This window comes from Myotis myotis, unplaced genomic scaffold (genome assembly GCF_014108235.1).
Source record: "Myotis myotis isolate mMyoMyo1 unplaced genomic scaffold, mMyoMyo1.p scaffold_m19_p_4, whole genome shotgun sequence".
NCBI lineage: Eukaryota > Metazoa > Chordata > Mammalia > Chiroptera > Vespertilionidae > Myotis > Myotis myotis.
Window position 1 is genome coordinate 8,920,695 of NW_023416346.1, and position 25,745 is coordinate 8,946,439.

At 46.2% G+C, this 25,745-nt stretch overlaps 1 protein-coding gene across 4 annotated transcripts in view; it reads right to left on the reverse strand.

Moving 5' to 3' along the window:
* Positions 1-5,487: 5,487 nt before the first annotated feature.
* Positions 5,488-25,745, reverse strand: part of SMC1A (structural maintenance of chromosomes 1A) — a 29,772-nt gene continuing 9,514 nt past the window's right edge. For 3 of the 4 annotated variants that reach the window (XM_036304408.1, XM_036304411.1, XM_036304410.1), the window contains 18 exons: positions 25,206-25,288; positions 24,847-25,054; positions 23,799-23,984; positions 23,536-23,715; positions 23,295-23,441; positions 23,062-23,199; positions 22,237-22,353; positions 22,030-22,136; positions 18,717-18,858; positions 17,507-17,652; positions 17,262-17,415; positions 16,159-16,269; positions 9,291-9,447; positions 8,656-8,810; positions 8,388-8,539; positions 6,887-6,956; positions 6,517-6,627; positions 5,488-6,096 (listed from right to left, as the gene is read on the reverse strand). In XM_036304408.1, coding sequence (XP_036160301.1) covers positions 6,013-6,096; positions 6,517-6,627; positions 6,887-6,956; positions 8,388-8,539; positions 8,656-8,810; positions 9,291-9,447; positions 16,159-16,269; positions 17,262-17,415; positions 17,507-17,652; positions 18,717-18,858; positions 22,030-22,136; positions 22,237-22,353; positions 23,062-23,199; positions 23,295-23,441; positions 23,536-23,715; positions 23,799-23,984; positions 24,847-25,054; positions 25,206-25,288 — 2,448 coding nt within the window. In that variant the 3' untranslated portion in view covers positions 5,488-6,012. The remainder of the gene's footprint in view (positions 6,097-6,516; positions 6,628-6,886; positions 6,957-8,387; positions 8,540-8,655; positions 8,811-9,290; positions 9,448-16,158; positions 16,270-17,261; positions 17,416-17,506; positions 17,653-18,716; positions 18,859-22,029; positions 22,137-22,236; positions 22,354-23,061; positions 23,200-23,294; positions 23,442-23,535; positions 23,716-23,798; positions 23,985-24,846; positions 25,055-25,205; positions 25,289-25,745) is intronic. The other variant, XM_036304409.1, reaches the window with a different exon arrangement.

The following is a 25,745-nucleotide window of genomic DNA, read 5'->3' on the forward strand; positions in this document are numbered from 1 at the left end:
GATTGTGAGGTCACATGGTACAGAGCATAGCAACTTATGCTTAAGAAATGCTGTAAAAGGAACTGTGGGCACGGCAGGTTTGCTGGGGGTTTCCAGAAGGGGACAGTGTAATTGACAAGCTTTTTGTTTGGCCCATCCAGTATATTGATCTTTAAGGCCAATAAGTACCACCTTCAAGGCTCTAGCGGTGATGGGGGAAGGGAACTTAGATTCCAGTTCTGGCCCCAACACATCCTAGCAGTAGGACCTTGAGGAAGTTTCTTCCCCTCCAAGGGCCTCAGGAGAGGGTTGGACAAAGTCTGTAAGTTCCCTTACAGGTCCGACATCTGGGCATCTCTCTAGATTCCTGTATCAGGGGTGTAAGTCGTACCTGGGGAAGTCCTCAAAAACATCTCTTGAGGTAGGAAAGAGTCAAGAGTCCTGGCTTGGAAGAGCCTCACTGTACACAGGCAGTGCTTAGCCAAGATTTATTGAACTGGATAAATCGTAGTTGGGGAGAGGGGGTGACCACACAGCACACAGAAAACGTTTGACTAACTTGAGGGAGGAATTTCACTTACTGAGTAGTCTGGATTCAGATAAATAAGAATTACTGGGCTAGGGTAGGAATCTTGGCTATTAATGGATGTTCACTCTATCGTTTCAGTCACCCTCCACATCCAATAATCAAGTCACCAAGTCTGGTTCATCATCCCTTAACAGCTCACACCTTATCACTTCCAAACCATTCCCACTGCCCTTGTCTTTGAGTAGGCTGCCTGGTATTTTCAAGTTTCCTAACTAATTTCCTTGTCTCCTCTCCCTCACACATGCATTCATTCTTTCAAAAACTATCTACCGGGTGCCTGTTTTGGGTCAGTAACCTCAGGCCCATCCTTGTGCTCACAGCTTCTTCAGAGACAAAATAAGCAAATATCATCCACTGTGGAACTGAACAACAGGGAAACTGTGGCCATGGGAAGCTACAGCATGAGCATCCAATGGGATCCATTTCACACGGACTGGCCAGAAAGGGGTTTGCTGGTTCCCATCTGACCCAGAGTCTCCCAGCTTAAAGCCACTCCACAGCCCCTCCCCCCCTGCCTTAGGCTACAGTTCTAACCTGGCTGCACCCTAAAGTCATGTGCTGACCTTCATCTGCACTCAGGATTCTGAGGTGCCACCCCAGTTAGTGAAACTGAACTTTACAGGCTGGGTGCAGGATGCCCCAGGTGTTTCTGGTGTGCAGCCACTTTGGGAACCACACTGTCCCAGGAGATAAATCTGGACTCTGTAGCCAGGCTCTGAGGCTTCAAATCTGGTTCTTGCTTACCTCTCCAGCTTCATTTCCTGCCGCTCCTCCCCAACCCAGGAAACCTCATGCTTCAGTATTTCTGAATGGCTTTGCTGTTTCTTGCCTTCAGGTCTTTGTGCATACCATTCTCACTACCTGGGAATTCCTTCCACTTCCTCAACTGGCTAATTCCTACCAGTCCCTCAGGACTCAGCTCAGATATTATCTCCTAGATTAGAGGATGCCTTCCCTGATTCTCTAAGCTACATGCCCCTCCTTTTTCTGTGCTTCTGTCAGAACACTGATCACACTGACACTGGATGGTTAACGGCTGCTTCATGAATTGCCTCCCCAACTAGAGTGAGCTCCTCAGCAAAGACTGGACTCATGTTTGTGTGCTTGGTGTGCAACACCAGGATTCCCAGAGTGAACTGCCCAATTGAAAGTAGACACTGTGGCCCTAGCTGGTTTCGCTCAGTGGATAGAGCATCAGCCTGCGGACTGAAGGGTCCCGGGTTTGATTCCGCTCAAGGGCACATGCCCGGGTTGCAGGCTCAATCCCCAGTAGGAGGTGTGCAGGAGGCAGCTGATCAATGATTCTCATCATTGATGTTTCTAGCTCTCTCTTCCTCTCATAAAAAAAAATAATAATTTTTTTTTTCAAGTAGACACTGTCGTGGAGTACTCGCCAACTCCCCAGACCAAGGCTGCAGGGTCCAGAGTATAAGGGACACAACCTAGTGTCCTCCAATGAGCCCTAAGGATGCTCCTCAGATCCAGCTTCCTCTTGAAAACAGCTCTGCTGTCTGCTCTCCTCTGAGCACAGCCTTCACTGAGCACATTACCTTGTGATGATAGGAGGTGGTGAGGCACAACAGGAAGGCTCTAGGCAAGCACAGAGAAGAATCAAGTTGAAGTCTAGACTCTGACACTGAAACACTGAGATCTCAGACAAGTTATCTCTTCTCTGATCCTCAGAATGTAAGAACCTTTTAGCAATTTTGTTCCTGTGTTCCAGGCCCATAGCCCAAGGCATAGCATGTAATCCTTTCCACCCTGTGAGGTAGGAATGTTATCTAGATCAGCAATTTCCCCGGCTTGTCTCAAGAATTTTTAAAGCATGCAATGAATTCTTAAAACATGCAATAATCTGACTAGTCAGGGGCACTGACCTCTTTTCCCTTAGGTTGTCAAATAAAAAAATGACAACAGCCAACACAATAGCCATCCGACGTGAATGATACCTTTTTCATTTAGTCAGCTCAGCAAAAAAAAAAAAAAATCTGTTTTTTTGTGTGTCACCAAATTGTTGTATTATGTGCCACAAGATGAAAAAGGTTGAGCCCGGTCAGCGTGGCTCAGTGGTTGAGTGTTGACCTATGAACCAGATCACAGTTTGATTCTCTGTCAGGGCACATGCCTGGGTTTCGGGCTCGATCCCATAAGGAGAGTGCAGGAAGCGGCTGAACATTCTTTCTCATCACTGATGTTTCTATCTTTCTCTCTCTCTCTCTCCCCCCCTTCCTCTCTGAAATCAGTAAAAAATATACTTTTTTTAAAAAAGAAAAAGGGTTGAAAACCGCTGATCTAGATTATTACCCACACCCTACTGAAGATTTCCAGGGGCAGGACCAGAGCACAGAGCTCTAGTCTTCGGCTGTGGAGGTGCAGCAGGGAGCTACTGCTTTTGATTATAAGCCCTTCTGTGCAACCTTATTTTCCAACCTGTGTACATATTGCTTTGACTTTTAAAAAGGAAGAAGCTTCACAAGTGAGTCAAGTACAAATCTAAGGTGAATAAGCACCCTCAGTGGAGAAACCCCAAGACAGAATTGGAGGGCCCGAGTTCAAACTCTGTTATCTGGGTCACTTACCCTTCCTGGGCCTGTTTCCCCTTCTGTAAATGGGGAGAACAGCAATCGCTACCTTTAAAGGCTTGTGATAATGTGTCAGCCAGTACTTCAAATATATTTCCCTTCATCCTCCCTGCACGGCTGCAAGGTAGGCTTCTATGAGCTCCTTTCCTACAGGAGGAAACTGAGGCCCATGCAGGTGAAGGAATAGGCTCAAGCTGCCACAGCTGGGATTTGAACCTGGGTGACCCCCAAACCATGCTTATAATTATGCCAGTACTTCCCAAACTACGGCACACTGGTGGTATGGGACTTCTTTGATTGAACACAGACAAATTTGTTTTGATTATACCTTTTAATATGCATTAAAAAACAACATAACAACACATAAAACCCGTGATTTCATGATATCACTACTTAGGATGAAAACTGAAGTTCATGATGTTAAACCTAAGACAAACTGAAGAAAAATATTGAGTAAGTGGTACAGGAGGGCAATTTGGAAGTATCTATTAAAAACAAAAATATAAATAGCCTATGACTTTTTCAATTCAACTTCTAGGCATTGATCACAGGTAAATTTTCACACACACAAACACAAACACACACACACACACACACACACACACACACACACACACACACAATGCTCCTATGTATTTTGTAATATCAAAACCATAAAATAGTCTTATGACGGCGATCTATACAGTGATTACAAAGGATGGCATGAATCTATTAGCAACATGCACTGATCTCAAAAGCATTAGGCCAAGAAAGCAAATTGCAGGAAATGTCCATATATATTGTCTGCATTAAACACAATAACACTTCCAACGAATTAGTATATGTAAAAATCTTAAAGTCTAGATAGAAAGATGTACAACAAACGAACAGCAGTTAAGGGAGGGAGGGAAAATGGCGGCGAGCGAGGCTACCTTTATTTGTAATCATCTAATTTCTTAAAAAGAGTGGATTCGCGGATGACTTGAGCAATTAGAACTGACTTAACTTTTCAAAAACAACTATGCAGTATGCAGATCAGGACAGGGTGATGGTCTGGTGGTGTGTGTGAACAAATGCAGACTGACCTCGTGGCAGCGGGCTGTGCCCAGCACGGTCCCTGCAGCTAATGCATCTAGTTCCCAAAACGAACATCAATGTGTTTGGCTAGGGTGTGGCCCAGGCCACCTCTCCCTACTTCCTCACAATCAGGTTGGGGCCCAGGCACCCAGTTATTATATACGATTGAAGCTACAGATTTCCTTAGCCGTCCACGTACCAGGTAACCCCTCCCCCATCAGTGCCCAGGACTTTCCTAGTAACCAGGACATTCAGCATCTCCCAGATTTGGAGGCTCCTTCTGTTCCTAACAACTGGGATCAGAAGCCCTCAGGGATCCAGATATGAGAAGGCTGTATTCTGAGGGTTCAGCACCTAGTGGGCTCCAGGCAGGGGTAAGGCCTCCAGTGAGAAGCTTGACATCATTAAAACCTATGTGAGGTAGGTAATACTGTTAGCCCTATTTTACAGATGAGGAAACAGTGAGGCACAGAAAGGTCAAATGACTTGCCCAATGTCACACGAGTGAGTGACTAAAAAAATGGGACTAGGGCTCTCCCTCCTGGAAGCACACCTGCACTTCTTCCTCCCCACCCCCCAAGCGCATTACCATTACCTTCCTCGCTCCCAAGCGCCTAGAGCCCTTCTGTTACCTCTACTGTTGTTTCCTACACCCATTTCTTCTAGGAATTACTTTTTCTACCTCTGAATTTTAAAAAACGGGACTAGAACCTGCAACTGTCTGTCCCTAGAGCCCGGGCTTTGCTCCTAGTGCCCAGGCCCTGTTCCTAGTGCCTGACCAAATCCTACCGATTTATTAATGCCCAGTTCCAATCCGACCTTCTCCAGGAAGCCTGGAGGTGGTGGTCTCCTCAAATTCAAAGTGCCTATACATGATTCAGCTAACCACAGGAACTCCTGAACCCAACGCATCTCCTTAGGAGGGATCACATGACTCAGCTCTGCATTCCTATCAGAGAGCCTGACAAACAGCATGCTCAATGTGTTTGATAAATACACAAATAAATGAAAACACAAATGAGGGGATGCAGGCAGTCTCATGTGACTGCCTGATTCCTTCCTATGAGGTCCTGAATACCTTTGCCCAGTTCTGGGGGGCGGTCATACAAAGCTCTCTTGGAGTCAAATTCAACCTAGGTTCCTTATTATTATTATTTTTTTAAATCCTCACTGGAGAAATGAGGATATTTTTTCTGGTTGATTTTTAAAGAGTGGAAGGGAGGGGGGAGTGTGGGAGAGAGAAACATCAATGTGAGAGATACATTGATTGGTTGCCTCCCACACACACCCGGACCAGGGGCGGGGATCAAGCCTGCAACCCAGATACATGCCCTTGACCGGGAATCAAACCGAGGACCCTTTAGTGTGCAGGCTGATGCTCCAACCACTGAGCCACGCCAGCCAGGGCCAACCTAGGTTCCTTCTAAAATGAGTCTCCAATATCATATCATTATTTTGCAAATACAACCACATGTACACACACATACCCACACACAAGCAAAATGCAAGGGGTCCCACAGACCCATGATTATGGGCCGATGGAAGGCGAGGTTTGGGGGGAGGGGATAGACAATGGCCCTGTTTAGCTCAGCACCTCCTTACAGAGGCCAGGATGCTCCCTGTAGCTCAGGAGTTTTTGCTCCAGACTTAACATCACCTCTGTTCCTCTTTGTGCTCAATAGCAGCGCCTAAATCCCATGACAATAGCAAACAGGAAGAGGAGGTAAGGGAAGGTTGGAAGCCAAATATCCAGAGATTGGCAGATGGGCAGCTTAGGGATCCAGATAGGGTGGGAGGGCAGAACTGCTACTGCTCATTGGGATTGGGGTTGGCATCTGGGTACTTGGTGAGGTCAAAGGTCAAGACTTTGCTGATCACACAGTCCCCTTGCTGAAGGAGGAGAGAGAGAAAGAAAAATGAAATTGTAAGGAGAGAATTAAGAGGGGTCTAAGCATCCCAGAACTGGGGGCCTCAAGCCTTCTCTCTACATACCTGCCCAAAGCCCAAGCAGTGGTTCTCTCTGGGTGTGAGAGGCCATGCTCAGTCCCATGTGCCTCTCCCTGCCCACCTCTGCATGCTGCTGCTGTTTTTGTCTGGCTGCCTATGCCTGGCCTTTCCATTTGTCCCCAAATGCAATGGCCCTGCCCAGCTGGGCTGGGTAAGCCTCCAGGGCAGAGTTCCAACCAGCCCAGATGGCCGTTCAGGACTTGAGTCTCTGTGCTTCCCCGCCCGGCACTCCTTCGCTGTGGCCTTCCCGTCCTGCCCCGGGGAGTCAGGCAGGGAGTGGGGCTGGCTCCAGGTCCCCCCTACCTCAGGGTAGACTCCAATGAGGCTCTCGGCCTTGGTGTAGAACTCCTCCTTGAGAGAGATGACAATGGCCTGGAAGTTGCAGGTTGACTGCTCCTTGATGTAGTTGGCCACCTGTGGAAGGGACCACCAACACACAGTAGGGTTGAAGCCTTAATAATACCTTGTGTTTTCCAGTCAGTACCAGAAGCAGAGGCGGGGGTACAGGGAGATGAGATACTAAGAAGAGGCCACTGACTAGCAGGGCATGAATGACCCTGGGCCCAGCCTCCCCACACAGAAAGCAAACAGCAGGAAAAGTTAGGGCACATTCAGGAGCTGCCCCCTGAAACCCAGCCCCAGCCTAGGGATGCCCCTCTTTCCTTGCACCCACCTTGCCAATGTTGGTGTTATCCAGGGCGGCATCAATCTCATCCAGGACGAAGAAGGGGGCCGGCTTGTAGCTGGAGGAGGGGACAGGACCAATAGGTAAGCGACATGGATGGGGTGGGGGTGGGGCAGAACAGCCCCAGGGCCCATCACTCAGGCCAGATTCCCCTCCACTTCTTCAGAGATGAAAACCCAGGCCTTCATGTTCCTCGAGCCCCTAAGGCCAACAGACCAACTGAGCCCAGACCCAGTGAGCCCTCCGTAGCAACCAGCCCTGTGCTCCTGGATCCTGTAGAATCAGCAGACAAAGCCCTCCCCAGAGCCTCCAGGCTGGCTGGGGAGGTGAAGCTGCCCTAGGCTCTGGCCATACTCACCAGGCCGTCTAGAAGTCTGCCCTGCCCACCTTCAGTTTACTCTCATGTCTCCCTGCCTGCACACATGCTACAAAGTCCGCCTGCAATGCCTCCTCCCTCCCTGGCCAATTTCTACTCATTCTTTTATATATTGATTGCAGAGAGGAGGGGAGAGGGAGAGGGAGAGGGAGAGGGAGGAGAGGAAGAAGGGAGGAGAGGAAGAAGGGAGGAGAGGAGAGAGGGGAGAGGGAGAGGGGAGAAACATCAATGATGAGAGAGAATCACTGATCAGCTGCCTCCTATATGCCCCGCATTGGGGATTGAGCCCGCAACCCGAGCATGTGCCCGGACCAGGAATTGAACTGTGACCTCCTGGTTCATAGGTTGACACTCAACCACAGAGCCACACTGGCAGGGCTCTACTCATTCTTTACATTTCCTGCTCATGTGTTACCTACTTTACCTCCAAAAGCTTTCGCTGGCCAGCCCTAATCCTTCTCTACAGTAGGTGGTGCCCCTCCTCTGTGCATCCACAGCACACACCCTCACCTGGTTACAAAACCAAGCTCACTGCCTGCTTACACATCTGGCTTCCACTAAACCACAAGCTCCTTGAGGACAAAGACCATGTCTGACACATCTGTGACATTAATAGCCCCAGAGGGTCTGGTACAGAGCGGCCCTCAAGAAATGCTCACTGAATGACACTGTACAATCCAGCACTAGGTTGTGGGGGTCATATTCAAGTACAAGTGGCATTCAGGAGGGGAAGGTCAAGGTATGCTTCTCAGGTCAAAACAGGCTTCCCAGAGGAACAGGAGGAGAATGAGACACGAAGGGGTGATAGGTGACGGTCAAACTGTATTTGCATGGAAAAGACCGATTAGCCAGCAATCTTGTGAGAAACACCCTGGTGGGAGGACTGAATACATGCGGGGCTGGTGAGGGCATGCTGCTGGGATGAGGATGGTGGGGAAAATGGGCCTAGGAAACAAAGGCCAGGTGTGGTAGTAGATAGGGAAACAGGGGCGCAATTCCAATTCCACCAGGACACCGTCACCCCTGCAGATCTCTGCAGATCCTTGGGTCCCAGAGTCTCCAGTGACCTAAGTTCAGTCTCTCCACCAATTGTGCTGGCGGACACAGCCTTACCTATGAATGGCAAAGAGCAGGGCCAAAGCTGCCACAGTTTTCTCTCCGCCTGACAAGTTGTCCATGGGCCGGAAGCGTTTGCCAGGAGCCACGCAGTTGTAGTTAATGCCGTCCAAATAGGGCTCCTCAGGGTTTTCAGGGCCCAGGAATGCCTAGGGCGGAGGCAGATGGGTGAGGACTTGGGTCTGGACGGGGATCGGACAGGAAGCCTTGAGGGAAGGGCAACTGATGATGACAGGGGCTGGTTGGGTAAGGAGCTCCAGCCTACCTGGGCACTGCTGTTGCGGGACAGGGCCTTATAGATCTCATCAATGTTGGTGGCCACAGATTCAAAACAAGCATTGAAGCGGTCAAAGCGCTCCTTCTTGATCTGTTCGAATGCCTGCTTGGCCTTCTTGGCTCGCTTTCGGGCTGCCTCAAACTCTGCCACAAGGGAAAGACAGGTGACTCCTCAGTGCCCAGGCTCTGCAAGGCTGAGGACCATGTTGTCTGACAAGAATGACCTGCAAATGACAATCTACAGAGCAGCGATACCCCACAGAGGGAAATGAATGCCTGGGGAGAGTCCCAGGAAGAGGGTCCCACCACCAGCTGTATCTGGTGGACGGGCCACGTGGTGCAAAGGAAGAAACATGGGTTTGAAGCCACATAAACATGGATTCTTCCCTGGGCTCTACCAGCAACCAGCTGTGTAACCATCGCAGGTAATTCGCCCTCTCTGAACCGCAGCAGTTTTCCACTATAAAACAGGCATGATAACCCCTACTGTTTAGGCCTCTTGGGAGTTTCAAGTAAGAAAGCATGTAAAAACGGGAGGGAGCTCTTGGGATGTATAACAGGCCCTTGCCACACCTCCAGTCTCCTGTCTTCATCTCGGGCCCAAGTAAAACGGGGAAATCCTACCATCCGAGGTCTCCTGGAACTTGTCTCGGACACTTTCCAGCTTTTCCATGGCCTTCATGTTGGGGGCGGCGATACGCTGCAGCACGCTCTGCTGCTCATTCAGCTTCTGCTGCAGTGTGTTCATCTCCTGCTTGATCTCCTCCTCAGCCTGAGCATCCTGTAAACCCCAGGCTCAATGACATCAAGGAGGGCCAGGGTCCATAGCCCAGGTCCCCAGAGATGCTTGAACACATGGGGACCTGCTCCTGAGTACAGTTCAGGTTCTTCCCCAGCTCGGTTCCTCCCACAGTAACCATCCCGCCACCCCCGGAAACCACAGGCTGATGCCGCTTTCTCATCTCTAGCCCTTCCCCCCAGCCCTGTCAACTTCTCCGTCTCTCAGGAGCAGCTGGTGGGGCCCCTCTCTGGCTCTCAGCCCAGGCCATGAGCCAGCACCATCCCAGGGTGACCTAGAGACTCCCACACAGGCTGGCCGGGACTGTACAATAAATAACCAGATCACTACATCTGAGCAAATTCCACTTGCATTTGGTTTTAGGTTTTATGGATATTGCGATGCATGTCTGGGCTTGTGCCTTTCTGCCACTTTTAGTCAATAAATATTTACTGAATGCCTTTCCAGTGCCAGGCACCAGGGCCCTGACATCCTGTGAGCCTTGGTTCCTGTGCTCACAGAGCTGGCAGACTAACAGGGGAATGCATACAAGTACATGATCAGGACACTATGTGGTGATACCAAGATTCCAATCGACAGACATGTGGGGTCAGCACACAAGGTCACCTAACTCAGACTCTGCAGCTAGGGAAGGCTTCTAGGAATATGTTTAAGCTCAGGCCTGCAGGCTGAATGGTGAGGCCGGAGAGAGAATAGGCTTCTAGGCAGACGGGGGCATCATATGCAAAAACAGGGGTTTGCTCATAGTTCCTTCAAGGAATTTGAAGCAATTCAAAAGAATAGTCAACCTTAAAAATGTCACTGGGTGGAGATGGGCAGGGGGGAGGGGGGAATGGGGGAGATCTGTAATAGTGTCGACAACAATAAAAAAATTCAAAGCCCCTCCACCCCACAAAAAGGGCAATTCAACATTGCAAAAGTGGCAACTGTGTATATGTATGTTCACGCGCCTGCACGCTGCGAAAAGAGTCAAGGCTAGAGGCAGACGAGGAAGCCTGATGATGAAGGGCCTTTCAGTATTTAAGAGGTTTGGACTTTATCCAAAAGACGTGACGCTCCACCGAATGCCTTTAAGCACAGGAATGACATGACTATATATATAAATATATTTTAGAAAAGCCCTTGTGAAGATTTTTAAATACTGGTGTAAAGTGGTCTCTAGGATATGTGAAACACAAAAGGTACTCAATGCAATGCTACCTTTCATCTGAGAGAAGGAATATGAATATATTTGCATACAAATGTATTTGTCTTTCAAAAGTACAGCAGCAAAAAAAAAAAGGATAATCCAAGAGCTAATTAAAATGGTTACAGAGAGGATGAGAGGTGACGGGGACAGGAAAGGAAGCTAAACTTCTCTTCATGTGCCTTATACTATACTTTTTGTTTTAGAACCATATGAAGACTACATAATTATAAGAGAATTCAACCAAAATGTGGAAAACACTGGGTAAAAAAATTGTTGGGTAGGGTGACTAGATAGAGAAGGTGAAGGAATTAGCTAAAGAACATATACGAATACCCCATGGACACAGACAGTAGTTTGGTGAAGGCCAAGGGAGGGAGAGGCAGGGGTGGGTGGAAGTGGGTAAAGGGGAGGAGTAAGGGGGGACAGCTGCAATAATGTCAACATTAAAATTTCTCAACAAAAAAATACATTAAAAACAATTGTTGGGGAACAAGATGTTCACAAGATGCCAAAAAATCACCCTAAAGTTTTCTAACTGTGTACAAAGGTAAAAGTGTATGTTTAGTGTTGAGAGATCTGGCCATGATACCTTAACTGAGGGCCAAACTTAGCATCATGAATATGGGACATCCTGACAGTATGTGCCTCCTGGCATAACGCAATCCAAAGCACAAAGCATCACCAATGAAATGTTCTTGCCAAAAAATTACTTAACCCAAATCCGTCAAGCCTCCAGAAGAGATCAAACTCCCAACTCACAGGAAGAACAAGTTAAGCAACAATGAAAACAAACTGACATATCTATAATGTACCCCTAACACATCCATTCTTTGAGACAACACATAGAAAAAAAATAAAAGGCAACACACAGACTCTTCAAAAGATCAGTTATGGCCAAAACCGGTTTGGCTCAGTGGACAGAGCGTCGGCCTGCAGACTGAAGGGTCCCAGGTTCGATTCCGGTCAAGGGCATGTGCCTGGGTTGCGCGCACATCCCCAGTAGGAGATGTGCAGGAGGCAGCTGATCGATGTTTCTCTCTCATCGATGTTTCTAACTCTCTATCTCTCTCCCTTCCTCTCTGTAAAAAAATCAATAAAATATATTTTTTTTAAAAAAAAAGATCAGTTATGAAAAAAAAATAAAAAGGTGAGGGGAATATTCCACATTAATGGAAATTAAAGAGACAGAAGAACCAAAAGCAACATATGATTGGATCATAGTTTGGTGTGTTTAAGCTTTTATAAAAGACACTTTTGAAACACCTAGAGAAATCTGAATATGGGCAGGATATGAAATATGAAATTACTATTACTCTTCTTAGGTGTAATATGGAATTGTGGTTATGGAGGAAGATCCCTTGTTCTCAGGATGCTGAACCATTTAGAGTTGAAGTCTGCAGCTTCCTTCAAACAGTTCAGCAAAAACAGAAAAAGTGTGTAGTGTAGAGGGAAGGGAATCGAGCTGAGAGAGAAAGCACACTGAAAAATATTCATTGGTGAATTTAAGGTGAAAGGCATATGGATGATCACTATACTATCCTCTCAATTATTCTATAGGTTTGAACATTTTCAAAATTAAAGTTGGGAAAAATTAATCACAATGCAAAAAAAGAGCAATCCTTAAAAACTAAAAACTAGCCCTAACTGGTTTAGCTCAGTGGATAGAGCGTCATCCTGCGGACTGAAGGGTCCCAGGTTCGATTCTGGTCAAGGGCATGTACCTTGGTTGCGGGAACATCCCCAGTAGGGGGGTGTGCAGGAGGCAGCTGATCAATGTTTTGCTCTCATCCATGTTTCTAACTCTCTATCCCTCACCCTTCCACTCTGTAAAAATTAATAAAATAAATAAAACAAAAACAAAAACTAAAAACTAAACAAAAATACCTGACTATATATTAAGTTGGTTAAAGAGAGAATTCTTTCAAATTACTTTAAAACAGAAACACATGCCCAATGACCTATTAGCTTAACAACAAAAAAGAACCTCAAGGAAATCTTAGACAGCATTCAAAAATTAAATTGTTGCTAATAGTATCTTATTGTGATTTCCAAACTATTACAGAATAGAGTAAATATGTTACTATGTTAGTGTAGCTAGGAACCAAGATTTTTAGCAAGAGTAAATGGAGACTCAAACATAAAATCAATGATGTTGAACTGTAAGAATTATGATTTAAATTGGAAGTATGAATATAAACTCATGATACATGTTCCTTCAAAAGAAAAAAATACATTTCGTACCTCAGTCTACCAAAAAGTTCTAGAAGCACCAAGCAACCCAGCAGTTATAAGCACTCCAGTGTCCCGACAGTAGTCACTATATAATAGCATTTTCCGACTAAAAGAAGATAAGAGCTTTTCAGAGAAATGGCTAATTCAGGACACGGGGTAGGAAATGTAGAGGACGAGTCTGGAAGTACCAGGAAGCAAGGAAAATATCAAAGACTACAAGAGCTGTGTCAAAATGATTCAGAAGCCAACTTGAATGAGTTCCCGCTGGCAAAGATGCGACAACTTGATCAATAAGAATAACCACCACCAGAGTACAACATACCAAATGTGTTTAAACCTCAAAGTTCATAATGATAAGAAAACAATTTAGTGGACGTATCTTGAGATTGCCAAAGAAAGAACTCATTAGCTTATAAATGGTAATAAAGGGAAAGAATCAAGCATATATATCCTGCCTTTCCTACATGAACTGTACCTCAGGGTAACCAAACAACTAATGAGAAAAAAACTCTCTTTACAGTATTCTAGCTAATAAAGAAGAAACTGTGACCTCCTGTTTCATAGGTCGCCACTCAAGCACTGGGCACAAGAGGGAGGCAACCAATCAATGCGTCTCTCTCACATGGATGTTTCCTTCTCTCTCTGCCTCCCTCCCACCTCCCATCCACTCTCTAAAAATCAATGGAAAAAATGTAATCCACTCCCTCAGGTGGATTAAAAAGAAAATGGATAGGGCTAACAATGTCTGAACCCAGTGATCATGATTGTTTTCTTTTTTCAAACATACACAAAAATGCAGAGAATATAATGAACTCCCATGTACCTATTACCCAGCTTCAATAATCATCAACTCAGAGCAAATACTCTGCCATCTATGCCTAATTCCTTTCTATGTTCAATTATTTTAAAACAAATCTGAGACATAGCATTTCATCCATAAATACTTCAACTTGATCCCCAAAGCAGGGTTTCTGAGTCTCCACACTGCTGACATTTGGGGCCAGATGCATTGTGTCCGTAGGGGCTGTCCTAGGTATTGCAGGATGTTTCACAGCATCCCTAGATGCCAGTAGTAACCTCCGCCCCAGTTGTGACAAGTGGGTGTGAGGAATATCTTCAGACATTACCAAATGTCCCCTAGGGATGCAAAATCCACCCCACCTCCATTTTGAACCACTGTTATAAAAGACAGGACGGTTAAAAATAAAATCCAATACCATTAACTCACCTAAAAATATTAAGCAGCAATTCCTGAGCTTCAAAAATTATCTGGTCTGTGTTCAAATCGTTCTGATGGTTTCATAAAAAAATTTTTTATAGCCCTGGCTGGTATGTTCAGTGGTTAGAGCGTTGTCCCTAGCACCAAAGGGTCTCAGGTTCAATTCCTGGTCAAGGGTGCATACCTGGGTTGTAGGTTCAATCCCCAGACCTGATGGTGTGTGCAGGAGGCATCTAATTGGTGTGTCTCTCACATCAATGTTTCTTTCTCTCCCTTTCCCCCTCCTACCCTCCCTCCTTTCCACTCTCTAAAAATATCCTCAGATGAGGATTAACAAAAACAAACAAACAAAAAAAATTTTTTTTTTACAGGTTTTCAAAGCAAGTTCCAAGTAAGGTACACACATTGCAACTGGCTGACATGTCTCTTAAATCTCATTTAATCTATAAATTCCCCTTTCTCTCTTTTCTTTGCAATGGACTTAACGGAGAGCCACATAGTCCAATGGGTTGATTTGTCTGCTATAGTCGATAAAAGTTCCCCCTCTGTATTTATTTTCTTTCTTCCCATATATATGGAAAAGAACAGGTCTTTTGTCCTTTACTTTCCAGTATGGATTTGGCTGAACGCATGCCTGAGGTTTTATTTAACATGTTCCTCTGGCACCCATGTTTCTTATAATTGGTGGTTATAAAAGCTTGATCAGATCCTTGAGTTTTTGGCAAGAATATTTCATAAGAACGTTGAACAATGATCAATCTTATGACAAAGACAGCACTGACATTCAGTGTCCACTGATGCGACACGAAAGGAAGTTCACAAGCAGAGTACCACCTATGATGTATTCTTGTCAAAAATAAAAGATGAACCTGAATCCAGTTAAACCCTAGACTTAACTACCAGTTTATAGAAATACAGAGGATGGAACAACATGTTAAATAACATGATGGGACATACTCAGCCAAATTTGGAATGTAGAAAATTGTGCAGGTCCAATGACCCAGTTTCTTCCATAAATAGGAAGAAAAAAAATGTTATAGACTAGAAGAAACCAATTCTAACATATGGACCTCACTTGAATCCTGATTTAAACACACAAAAGAAAAAGATATTTATGGGATGTTCATGGAACTCTAAACATTTACTAAGTATTAGATGATATTAAAGAGTTGTGGTTATGTCTTTTTAAAGAGTCCTTCTATGAATGGAATATCTGGCATTTGATTTAAATAAAATAGGCCAACGGGGAGATGGAAGGGTATAAAAAACAAGATTGACCATATGTTGCTAATTGCTGAAGCTGAGTGATAGGTACCTAGGGGTTCATTACAGCATTCTCTGTATATTTGAGAACATCCACAATAAAAAGTTTTTAAAAAACCAATTCCCCCTGCTATAATGATGGATTGGAAAGCATCAGAAGCTATTTAGGAAGCTCCTGTAGTCCATGTGAGAGGTGAAAGTGGCCTGTGCTAGTAGGAACAGGAAAAAAAGAGGACTTAATAGCTATTTAGGAGATAGAATGGATAGGGCTTGGTAATTCACTGAATAGGCCAAGTGAGAGAGGGAATCTGGCATGAGGCTCAGATTTCTGGTTTGAACCTGTGGCTGGCTCTGAGGAGAAGGGGCAGATTTGCGGAGGAGGGCTGGCATCTGAGATACCTGTGGGACCTAGCATAAAGATGGTAGCTGAAAGAAAGATCCAGGATGAGAAAAAGCCAAATGAGAAGAGCGCCTGGGACAGAGGGCTGAGGAACCTCTGAGCTCTGTCTGTGCAGGAGCCTGTTCTTTGTGTGTGCATCAGGGCTGAGACATACACACACGGAAGGGGAAGATGAGCAGCTGGCAGGGATGGGCGCAACTTGAGGTCAGGGAGGAAGATGTGCCGGTGTATCCGTGCATATAGGGGGCGACCCTGGATCATAACTCGACCCTTCCTCTCTTGCCAGCTTGTCCCTCTTTCTGGCCCTGGTCTCCAGAGGGTCCCCAGATGAGCTGACCTACTCTTTGGACAGTGGGAAAATGTCCCCCAACCCCCGAGGCCGATCCTCACCTTCAGATCCTCACACAGGTCACCGTAGTCAATTTCGATGAGGGCCTCTCGTGCATAGATACTGGAAGTTCGCTGAGAACCACTCACAGAATCCTCCCCCTGGGAGCTACCCTGCAATGACAACAGGGAGTGGAATGGAGCAGACTGGCCAGGAGAGGGACCCTCTAGAAGGGGCTGGGGCTCCTTGGCACCTTCAATGACTGAGAAAGCCCCTTGTGGCAGGACAGCAGCTTTGAAGGCAGAAAGATCTGAGTTCAAAATTGGGCTCTATCGCAGCCTAAGGGTGTGATCTTCCTTCACAGAACCACTGGGCTTCTGTTCAAATCATTCTGTGGGATCTGAGCTCTCTCATCTCTAATGTGGAGCAATGCCTGCCTGGCAGAGATGTGGTTTAGATTAGAAGTAATCATGTCACATGATACCTTGAGCCCTGGTGCATTTCTGGTGTTCACAATATTTTGCTGAATTAAAGTGAAATGCTATTTTGGAAAAGGGGATGTAGGAGGACATGTGGGACTGAGATACCTGTCCAAGTAGAAGACAAGACCTACGCAAACCTCCTCAGTTAACGTTCCCACCCCTTGCTACCAATCCTCACTTCCAGTGGATAAAATGACTTGGCCCTTTTATCAGCTAGTGGCCCTCCCTTTCCTTTAAGCTTCGTCACCTCTGCATTGCTGATGTCTCTTACCCAACCCTCTCCTGGCCAACCTCCCTCACTGCAGCTAAGCGATCATCCGGCAGGTCCTCCACCTTCCATCTTCCTTACCTCTTGGCTAATGTCCCTCAATTGCTGCTCCTACCAATATCCATCACCTGCTGGAGCTAACAGCTCAATTCCTAAGGTTAATGAAAGATTTCATGTTCTCCTGGCTTACCTCCCTCACCACCAACTGACATACAGCTCTACCCCCAATGCAACTTCCCTGTCACACCACGCCACTACCTTTCACCTCGTCTGTCTCCACAGCCTCCCCTGCCATCCTTCCTTATGTCCCATGATCTTTCTCTCTCTCTCTCCTCCCAGGCCACTTTCACATTTTCTTCCCATCCCTGGTTAATGTTGCTCACAGCCCACTCCCAACACCAACCCTGATACTCACCTCTTCCTGACTAATATCATCCATGGTGCCCTTGGACAGTGGCAACTTGATGTCTTGCATCTTGCAGGCCTGTAGCAGGTTGTGGCGGTCACTGCGCTTCTGTTCAAGCTTGGTCTCAATGGCTGTCACCTCCTTTTGTAAATGGGTCATTTCCCTAAGAAGATCCAGGGAAAAAGGTGAGACCCAAATCCAGCAGGTTGCCTGCCATACCTACTTGCCCCAACCCCAGGCCTGAACCCACTCACTTGTTGGCGCCCCCCAGTTTCTTACGAATCTCCTCCATCTCGTGATTCTTGTCATTCACCTCTGACTTCTTGGCCAGGTGCTGATTCTTTAGATCTTGCAGCTGGGCCATGGTCTCATCTATGATCTTCATGTGTCTTTGTTCCTCCTGGTCCCAGCAGGGGGAACAGGACAAGAGGTGAAGGCTTTCCTTATCTCTCCTAGGATCTTCTCCTTCTGTCCCCACCCTTTTCACCAGTTTGTTGGAGCCTCTCTTCAATGAGTTCTGCTTTCACAAACCCTTCTCACCTCTCAAGCTTCTTTTATCTTATTCTAAATTATCTGGTTGCCCATTTTACCAGTTGCCTACTGTACAGAAGTTCAAAATACAGAAAAAGTATTTAGCGGGGATGACAAAAATCACTCATAATCCTACCAGCTAGAGATAACCAATCAATATTTTAGCCTGTTTCCTCCCAGCATTACTTACAGGACAGATCCACAAAGTTAAGGCTAGATTGTAATTAAAACTCGATATTTTTGATTTGTTATACTTGAGCATCTTTTCCACATCAAAACTACTGTTGTGAGCTATATAATAACATCAATGTTTTTTTTAAACCCACACAAACAATATGGTGGATTTTTTCTATGAGTACACATACATGAATGTTGAAGTATTCAAGTCAATCAATACCTACAGGTTTGGAAAATATACATTCCATGGAGTTAGCCCCGGGAAGAGTAAGAGGACTGGGAATGAGTGGTCAGTCACAGGGGACTATAGTCTGATTATTTAAAAGGGGAGTGTTTTGTTTTCATTTTGATCTTAAAGTCACATAGAGAGGACGTATTGACAACTTACTCTCAAATGGCTCATAAAAAGAATATGCACAGCCCAGACAGCATGGCTCAGTGGTTGAGCATCAACCTATGAACCAGGAGGTCATGGTTCGATTCCGGTCAGGGCACATGCCCAGGTTGCAGACTCAATCCCCAGTGTGGGGCGTGCAGGAGGCAGCCAATCAATGATTCTCTCTCATCATGGATGTTTCTCTCTCTCTCTCTCCCTCTCCCTTCCTCTCTGAAATAAATAAAAATAAATATATATATATATTTTTTTAAAAAGAATATGCATCCACAGAGAGAGTCTGCAAAAGCAAATATGGCAACATGTTAATGACTCTTGGTGATGGGTACCATGGGAGTTCTTTTCATGCTCTCTTTCCTTACCTTCTTGAGCTTTTCTATCTCATTTTCATCCTTTTTCACCGTTTGCTCCCACATGTGTACTTTATCCTGGTCCTCTTTCAGTTGGTTCTTTTCAAAGTCCAACTGGATGCCCAAGCGAGTCTTCTGATTCTCAAACTCCAAACTGTGGGGAGAAAGGAGAACTAGGCCCAGGTCGTAGGGATCCAGGGTCACTGCTAAATTTCAGTCACCACCCAGCTCATCCATCCACATCCACATAAAACTGTTCCCTGAAGTTGGAGAATTAAGTTTCTCAGCCAAGCTTTCTGGAAATGGCACAAGCCAGCGGAAACTGGGCCAAAATCCATTAGTCTCCCTTTAAACACTGGAGGACTCCAGACCCTCCACCCGCAACTTCCTAGATGGAAGCACAAAAAGGTCCACCTCAACCCACCAGCTATAATTCCTATTTATTAAGCTTCTGTGTACTTTACATACATTACCTCTAATCCTCTAATCAACAGCTCCACAACTAGGCATTATTATCCTCATTTTACAAATAAGGAGACTTGGGCCAAGAGGTAAAAGACCTTTGCCCAAGGCCACATAGCTAGTAAATGGCAAACGTGAGATGGAAACCCAGGTCTAGCACCAAACCCAGGCTCCTTCTCCTATGGCACTGGTGCAGTCCAGTGTGGTGGGATAAGAGGAGTGGTATCCCAACTCTGTCATTTACTAGTAGTATACTCTCGGGCAAGTTAGTTATCCTCTCCATGCCTCTGTTTCCTCTTCTGTAAAATGGAAATAATAATAGTACTTACCTCGGAGTTACTGGGAGTTAATATGTATGTCCTTAGAACCATACCTGGCACCCAGTTAAGTACTCAGTAAATTGTAGTTACCATCATTACTGCCAGGTATTCGACTCATATTGACTCGTTCCAACTACGGTCCGTACATGCACACCCCCCACGCCAAGATTCCAGAACTTCTAAGGGGTAGTAGAACTTGGGTAGCAAAAAACCATGGAGAAAATACTAGATTCCTGCTATTGCCCTCCTCACCATCTCTTCAGAACTCAAAGAATATGTAACCAGCATACAGATACTTCCAGCGGCCCCACACCCCCAATGTGGTGTCATAGATGCTGCCAGATGTCATGCTGGCAGTTTAAACCTATTAGTCACTATAATCCAAATGAAATGTAATTGACTCTATAATTTTGAGCTATGCAATTTTAAGTCCAATCTCCTAAGCATGACTCATAAAGCCCTCTGTGATCTGGCCCCCGCTGACCTCTCCACCATCCCCGCCTTCCACCTGACCCCGTTTCTATGCTGCAGACATTCAGAACTCTTTAGTTTCCAGAACAAGGCATGATTCCTCACACCTCTGAGCATGCTGTTCTCACTGCCTGGGACTTTGCTGCCCGGCTGGCTAAATCCTACTCACTCTACAGGTCTCCATTTCATCATTCCTTGTTCTGTAAAACCTTTCCCGAAGGCTGTGATCAGGTTCTTAGTTTCTATTACACTTTGTTGGATTCCTCCCTGTATAGCTGTTGAGCTAATCACATCCCACAGTTCGGAACGCATTTATGATTGCTGTCTGTGCAAGACCCTTCCTTTGTCTCCTCTGGTTCACTCCCTGATTTTCACTCCCCTTTTCTTCTTTACAGTGAGCATGCACTCCGAAGCGACAGATATATATACACACATACACAAACATATGTACATAGCCTTAAAATGCATACCCTTATAAAATGTCATTTTGTTTTTCAACTTACACAAATGCATGGTGCTGTACATTTATACAGGGCACTGCCCGTAAATCTAGTTCTTGCTTTAAACAGCTATAGAGTATTCAGGAGTCTGTAGACTCATCACATTTCACTTATACTTTCCCTCGTAATGGCTGTCTACATTGCACCAACATCCTACTACCGAATTATGACAAGATAAAGGGCCCTGAATGTGTCTCTCTGTGACCCTGTGGCAAGACTCTCTGTGATACATACCCAGGAGTGGCTTTGCTAAGTCACAGAACTGCCGGAGACTTATTTTCACTGAATACCTCTAGATTGTTTTAATTTACATTTCTCTGATTAGGAATGAGACTGAATATCACTTTGTAATTAGCCATTCAAACTTCTCTTTCCATGACATGCTAACTACATCCTCTGTCCAGTTTTCTATTGGGTCTCTTGTTTGGATTTTTCCTCTTGTTGATTTGAAGTTCCTTGACCATTTCCTCTGTATTTTGTATCTACCTAGGGTACAGTATTGATCATATTAATCTGAAGTTGCTGATCTACTTGTTTGTCTCCCCTACTACTCCATAACTCAATTCACTGAGGGCAGGGGCAGTTTCTGACTCAATTCTATATCCCTTGAGCTTGGCCTGGGGGTAGAAGAGCAATGAATATTTACTGTATGGGTTGTGGGCTACGTGAACTGCCAATTGAGGCTCAGGGGCCAGCAGATGAACTTCAAGGAGACTGTGTTATGTTCATCTGCCTTATCCCCATCTCCCAACCCCCTCCAATACCTAGCACAGGACAACTTGGCACAACATAGGTACTCAAGAAAGGTCTGCTGAACAAATGAATAAACTGAAGTGGGGAAGAGGAGAAACTGTTGTTTTGTTCTTACTATTCTTCTAACCTAGAAATTTGTTACTCCTCACCTGCATTGCCTATAAGATAATGACAATAATAAAAGCTAATATTTGCCCAGCCAGTGTGGCTCAGTGGTTGAGCATTACCTATGTATGAACCAGGTCAGTTCGATTCCTCGTCAGGGCACATGCCTGGGTTGCAGATTCGATCCCCAGTAGGGGGAGTGCAAGAGGCAGCCAATCAATGATTTTCTTTCATCATTGATGTTGTTCTCTCTCTCCCTCTCCCTTCCTCTCTGAAATCAATAAAAGTATATCTAAAAAAAACCCCCCAACACCTCAGGATTATTTTAAAACGCTAATATTTATTGCTCTTAGTAGGTGCTAAGTATGATGCTAAATACTTTATAAGGATTATTTCACCTGATCCGCCCAACAATGCCATGCATGACACAGGTGTCATTATCCCATTTTATAGATAAGGAAACGGGGGCTGAGAGAGATCAAGTCACTGTCCAACACGAGTTGTGGAGCTGGGATTTTTAACCCAGGTAAACCACACTTAAAGTTGGCCCTCTTACCCACTACACTGTGCGACAGCACCTCCCTAATGTCCCTGTTCTCTAAGGCTGACCTATAATGAACGCCCATCCAAGAGCTGCTCCCAGCCTTAGGATGGCATCTGACTTTCCAGGACATCAGGCTGGGGTCTCAGAGGCACTGCAGTCTCTACACTTACCGCTTCTTGGCGATCTCATTCTGCCTCTTCACCTTCTCTTCCTCAAACTCCCGAATGTTACGCACACCGATCTCCCGACAAAACTCTTCAAACACCTCATCCTCTACCTGACAGAAGCAAAGGAGGGCAAAGGCGCTTTGGGTCAGAGTGCTGCTTCCAGCCCCAGCCCTGCCCCGATGCACATGCTGGCATGGCTCCTCCACCAACCTGGTTCATCTTCTCCTTCAAGTCTTTCATTTCCCTCTCTCGGCTCTGGATGATCCTCTTGATATCATTGATGCGAGGCCCAAAGTTGGCTAGCTCACTCTCCAGCTTGGATTTTTCCTGCAGGAAATGGGGTTGAGAGCGTTAAAAAGAGACCAGGCTCCTTAGAGGAAGGAGCCACCTGAGTTCCCTGGCCATGGACACAAAGGGCTAGCTCTCCACACGCTGAGAGAACGTGACTTAGCACCAGTCAAAGCTCCATCGTCTCTCGAACTACCACAGAGCTTCAGAAGTTTTAGAAAACTCAGACTTTTTAATTTTAGAAAAAGGCCAAACTACTCATACACACACACCCCTTCCAGGGTGGTCTGGGGAAGCACGTCATGATCAAACACATTAACATCTAGAAGAGTACCCCACACAGGGACTGAAATGCCTATAGCTCACTATCCATTCACTTTGAGAAGAAGCTCAAATATTTATTAAATGAATGAATTCTGCTAATAACAGCCCCTAATATTTACTGAGCACTTACTGGGTGCAAAGAATCAGTCTAAGCACTTTACATGTACTAACTCACTCAATCGTCACAATGCCCCTGATAAAGCAAGTAGTGTCCTAACTACCATTTTACAGCTAATGATAAAAAAAACTTACACTGATAGGTTAAGTAACTTGCATAATGTTACACAGAGCCAAGATCTGAACCCCTGGCTGGCTGATTGCGCTATGCTTGGTTCCCTGGAGCAGCCTGGGAGAGAGGGGAGCAGGACAAGTTCCCTACCCCCAGAGAAAGCTTTAGAAAACAGGGCTGGGACCAGACCCCACCTGTAGATTCAGGGCTAGATGGCGTGTTTTGGTCTGTTCCAGGTCGCTCTGTGAGTACTTGAGTCGCATCTGCAGCCCGTGGGCCTGAGACTGCACCTGGCGCAGCTCTGCCTCTTTCCGCTTGGCCTTCATCTGCTCCTGGAGTGGACAAGAAAGAAGGGCAAGGCGGTAAGAAGGTGGCTGGCCTGAGCTTCGAGCCCCCACTCCCAGGGACAATGTTGCCAGTGGCTTACTTTCAGCTCCTCTGTCAACCTCTCCTTCTTCTCTTTCAGCTTGTCTACCGCTTTCTCATCCCAGCGCCGCGCCTTGGCCTTCAGGTCACTGGCCCCACCAGAGATCACTCCTGACTTCTGGAACAGGGTCCCATCCAGTGCCACTGTCTACACACAGAAGGGAGAACAGAGAAGCTGAACAGACGAATCTCCAATAGTAAGCCAGCCTGTCCAGCTCCAATCTGGGCAAGGGAATCCATACCTTGTGGCGCTGATGGCCTCCAAAGGCAATGCGGCGGGCATCCTCCACATTGTCACAGACAAGGGCATTGCCACAAGCGTACTGCAGGGCCTTTTTGATGTGAGGTGGCTCATAGCGAATGACATCAATCACCAGCTTGGCCCCCTTCAGCTCCCGGAGTTTCTCATCTGTAGGTTTCACCTGTAGGAAGAAGCTCAGTAGGTGGCGGAACATGGGAGGCGAGGAGGAGGGTCTTTCACACACTGTCTTGATACCAGCCTCACCTCCAGGTAGTCAAGAGGCAAGAAGGTCTCAGGCTCCCCACGCTGTTCCTTGATGTACTGAATACAGTCCCGGCCTGTCTTCTCTGAGTCCACGATGATGGCATCCATGTTCTTGCCCAAAACCTTGGTTACAGCAATCTGATACTTCTTTTGTGTGGGCTGGCAGAGGTCAATGAGGCGGCCGTACTGAGGAAGTCACAGAAGAAAAATAAGGCCTGAGACTTTGGGGAGCTGGCTCAGAAACCCCAATTGCCAGCGTGGGTAGATCAGAGTCCGTATCAGGAACATAGAAAAAGTCTACCCTGGCCCCAAAGCAAAAAGGACTTCAGGCAGTCTTATCTGAATCCAAAATCATCCTTGCTAAACCTCACTCTGACCATTTCACACATTGCTGCCACTCCAGACACTACATCAGATAACCTACATACATTATCTCAAATTCTCACAAGCACCAGCAAAAGAAACCTGTTTTCCCAGTTCATCTACCCACATTCTCTCCAAACCAGCCATGATTCCCTAAGAATTATCAGATGAAGGGAAAGATCTTCAAGGGCAAGGCCTGAGCCTACTTCACCTATATAAACTCCCTAGCAGTGTCTAGAGGAGAGATGAGGAAATATTTATCGAACCCAATTAAGCTGAACCCAGGGATGGGATTACGGATCTGAAAAAGACAGGCAAATGAGTGGGTTGGTTCATAGCAAGGGAACTCATATTGAAGCCTGCACAGAGCTACTTCTGCCCCATGGCCTCTCCCCCTTCCAAGGGTCTCTCTAGTCTCCCTGCCTCCCACAAAAGAGTGGACACAGCAAGACAAAACCTTCCGGAAGATGCAACTGGTGTGATAAAAGGAACATGAGGTTAAGAATCAGAACAAGTTGGTGTGAACTGCAGTTCTTTCACTCATAGGCTGTGCTCTTGGGCAGGTCAATTTAACCTATCAGTTCTCCAGCTGTAAAAAATGGAATTAACAGGGCTGCTGGGAAAATGATCTGATTGAGTGTGAAAGTAAGTGCTCAGGAAATGAGTTTTTTCTCTCCACTCTTACCACAGAGCCTGGATATAGACGTTTGATGCTTTCCATAATCTCTGCCTTGCGCTGTTGGCGGCTGCTCTCCTGGCGGTCGATGCGGGCATCCCCCAGCTGCTCCATCACCTGGTTCAGCTCCTTATTGATCTCATCAATACGCCGCTTGGCCATCTCCACCTCCTCTGTCAGCTCCCCCTCTAGCTTCTTCTGCTCCTCTAGAGACTGCCTATAAAGGGGATACAGGGGTTACCCTGGCTGGTCAGGAAATACTTTGGGCAGAGAGGGCCTCTGGGGGCCTCTGCCGGGGGAGGGTTAGGATAGGGAGGGTTCATAAGAACAGCCCCAGAAGTAGGAGGGAAGGCTGCAGAGCCACATACTTGCTAGTCGTGATGTACTCCTCCAGTTTCTCAATCCGCTTCTGATTCTCTTCAATCTCCCGCAGCTTTTGCTTGATCTTGGCCTGGAAGAGAGACAAATACACTCTATTACCAGGGGCTGAACAAGGTAACTCCCAAGACCATGGGGCCTGGGCTTACAGCACTTACGTGCCTGCTTATCCAAGAGCCCAACAATCCAGGACAATCTGTCATTATTGCAGGAGGCCTACTAAAAAGCAGACACACAACCTGGCTGGTGTGGCTCGGTTGAGAGTTGTCCCATGCACCAGGAGGTCACTGGTTCAATTCTCGGGCAGTGCATATGGACAGGTTGCAGGCTCGATCTCCAGTACGGGGCATGCGGGAGACAGCCCATCAGTGTTTCTCTCTCATGGATATTTCTATCTCTCTATCCCTTTCCCTTCCTCTTTCTGAAATTAATAAAAACATTCCTTTAAAAAAGCAGATACACAGACAGTGCTCGGTGTGGCTCTGGTGGGACCCTCTCTTCACCACTCAGGGAGGCTCAAACCAATGCCA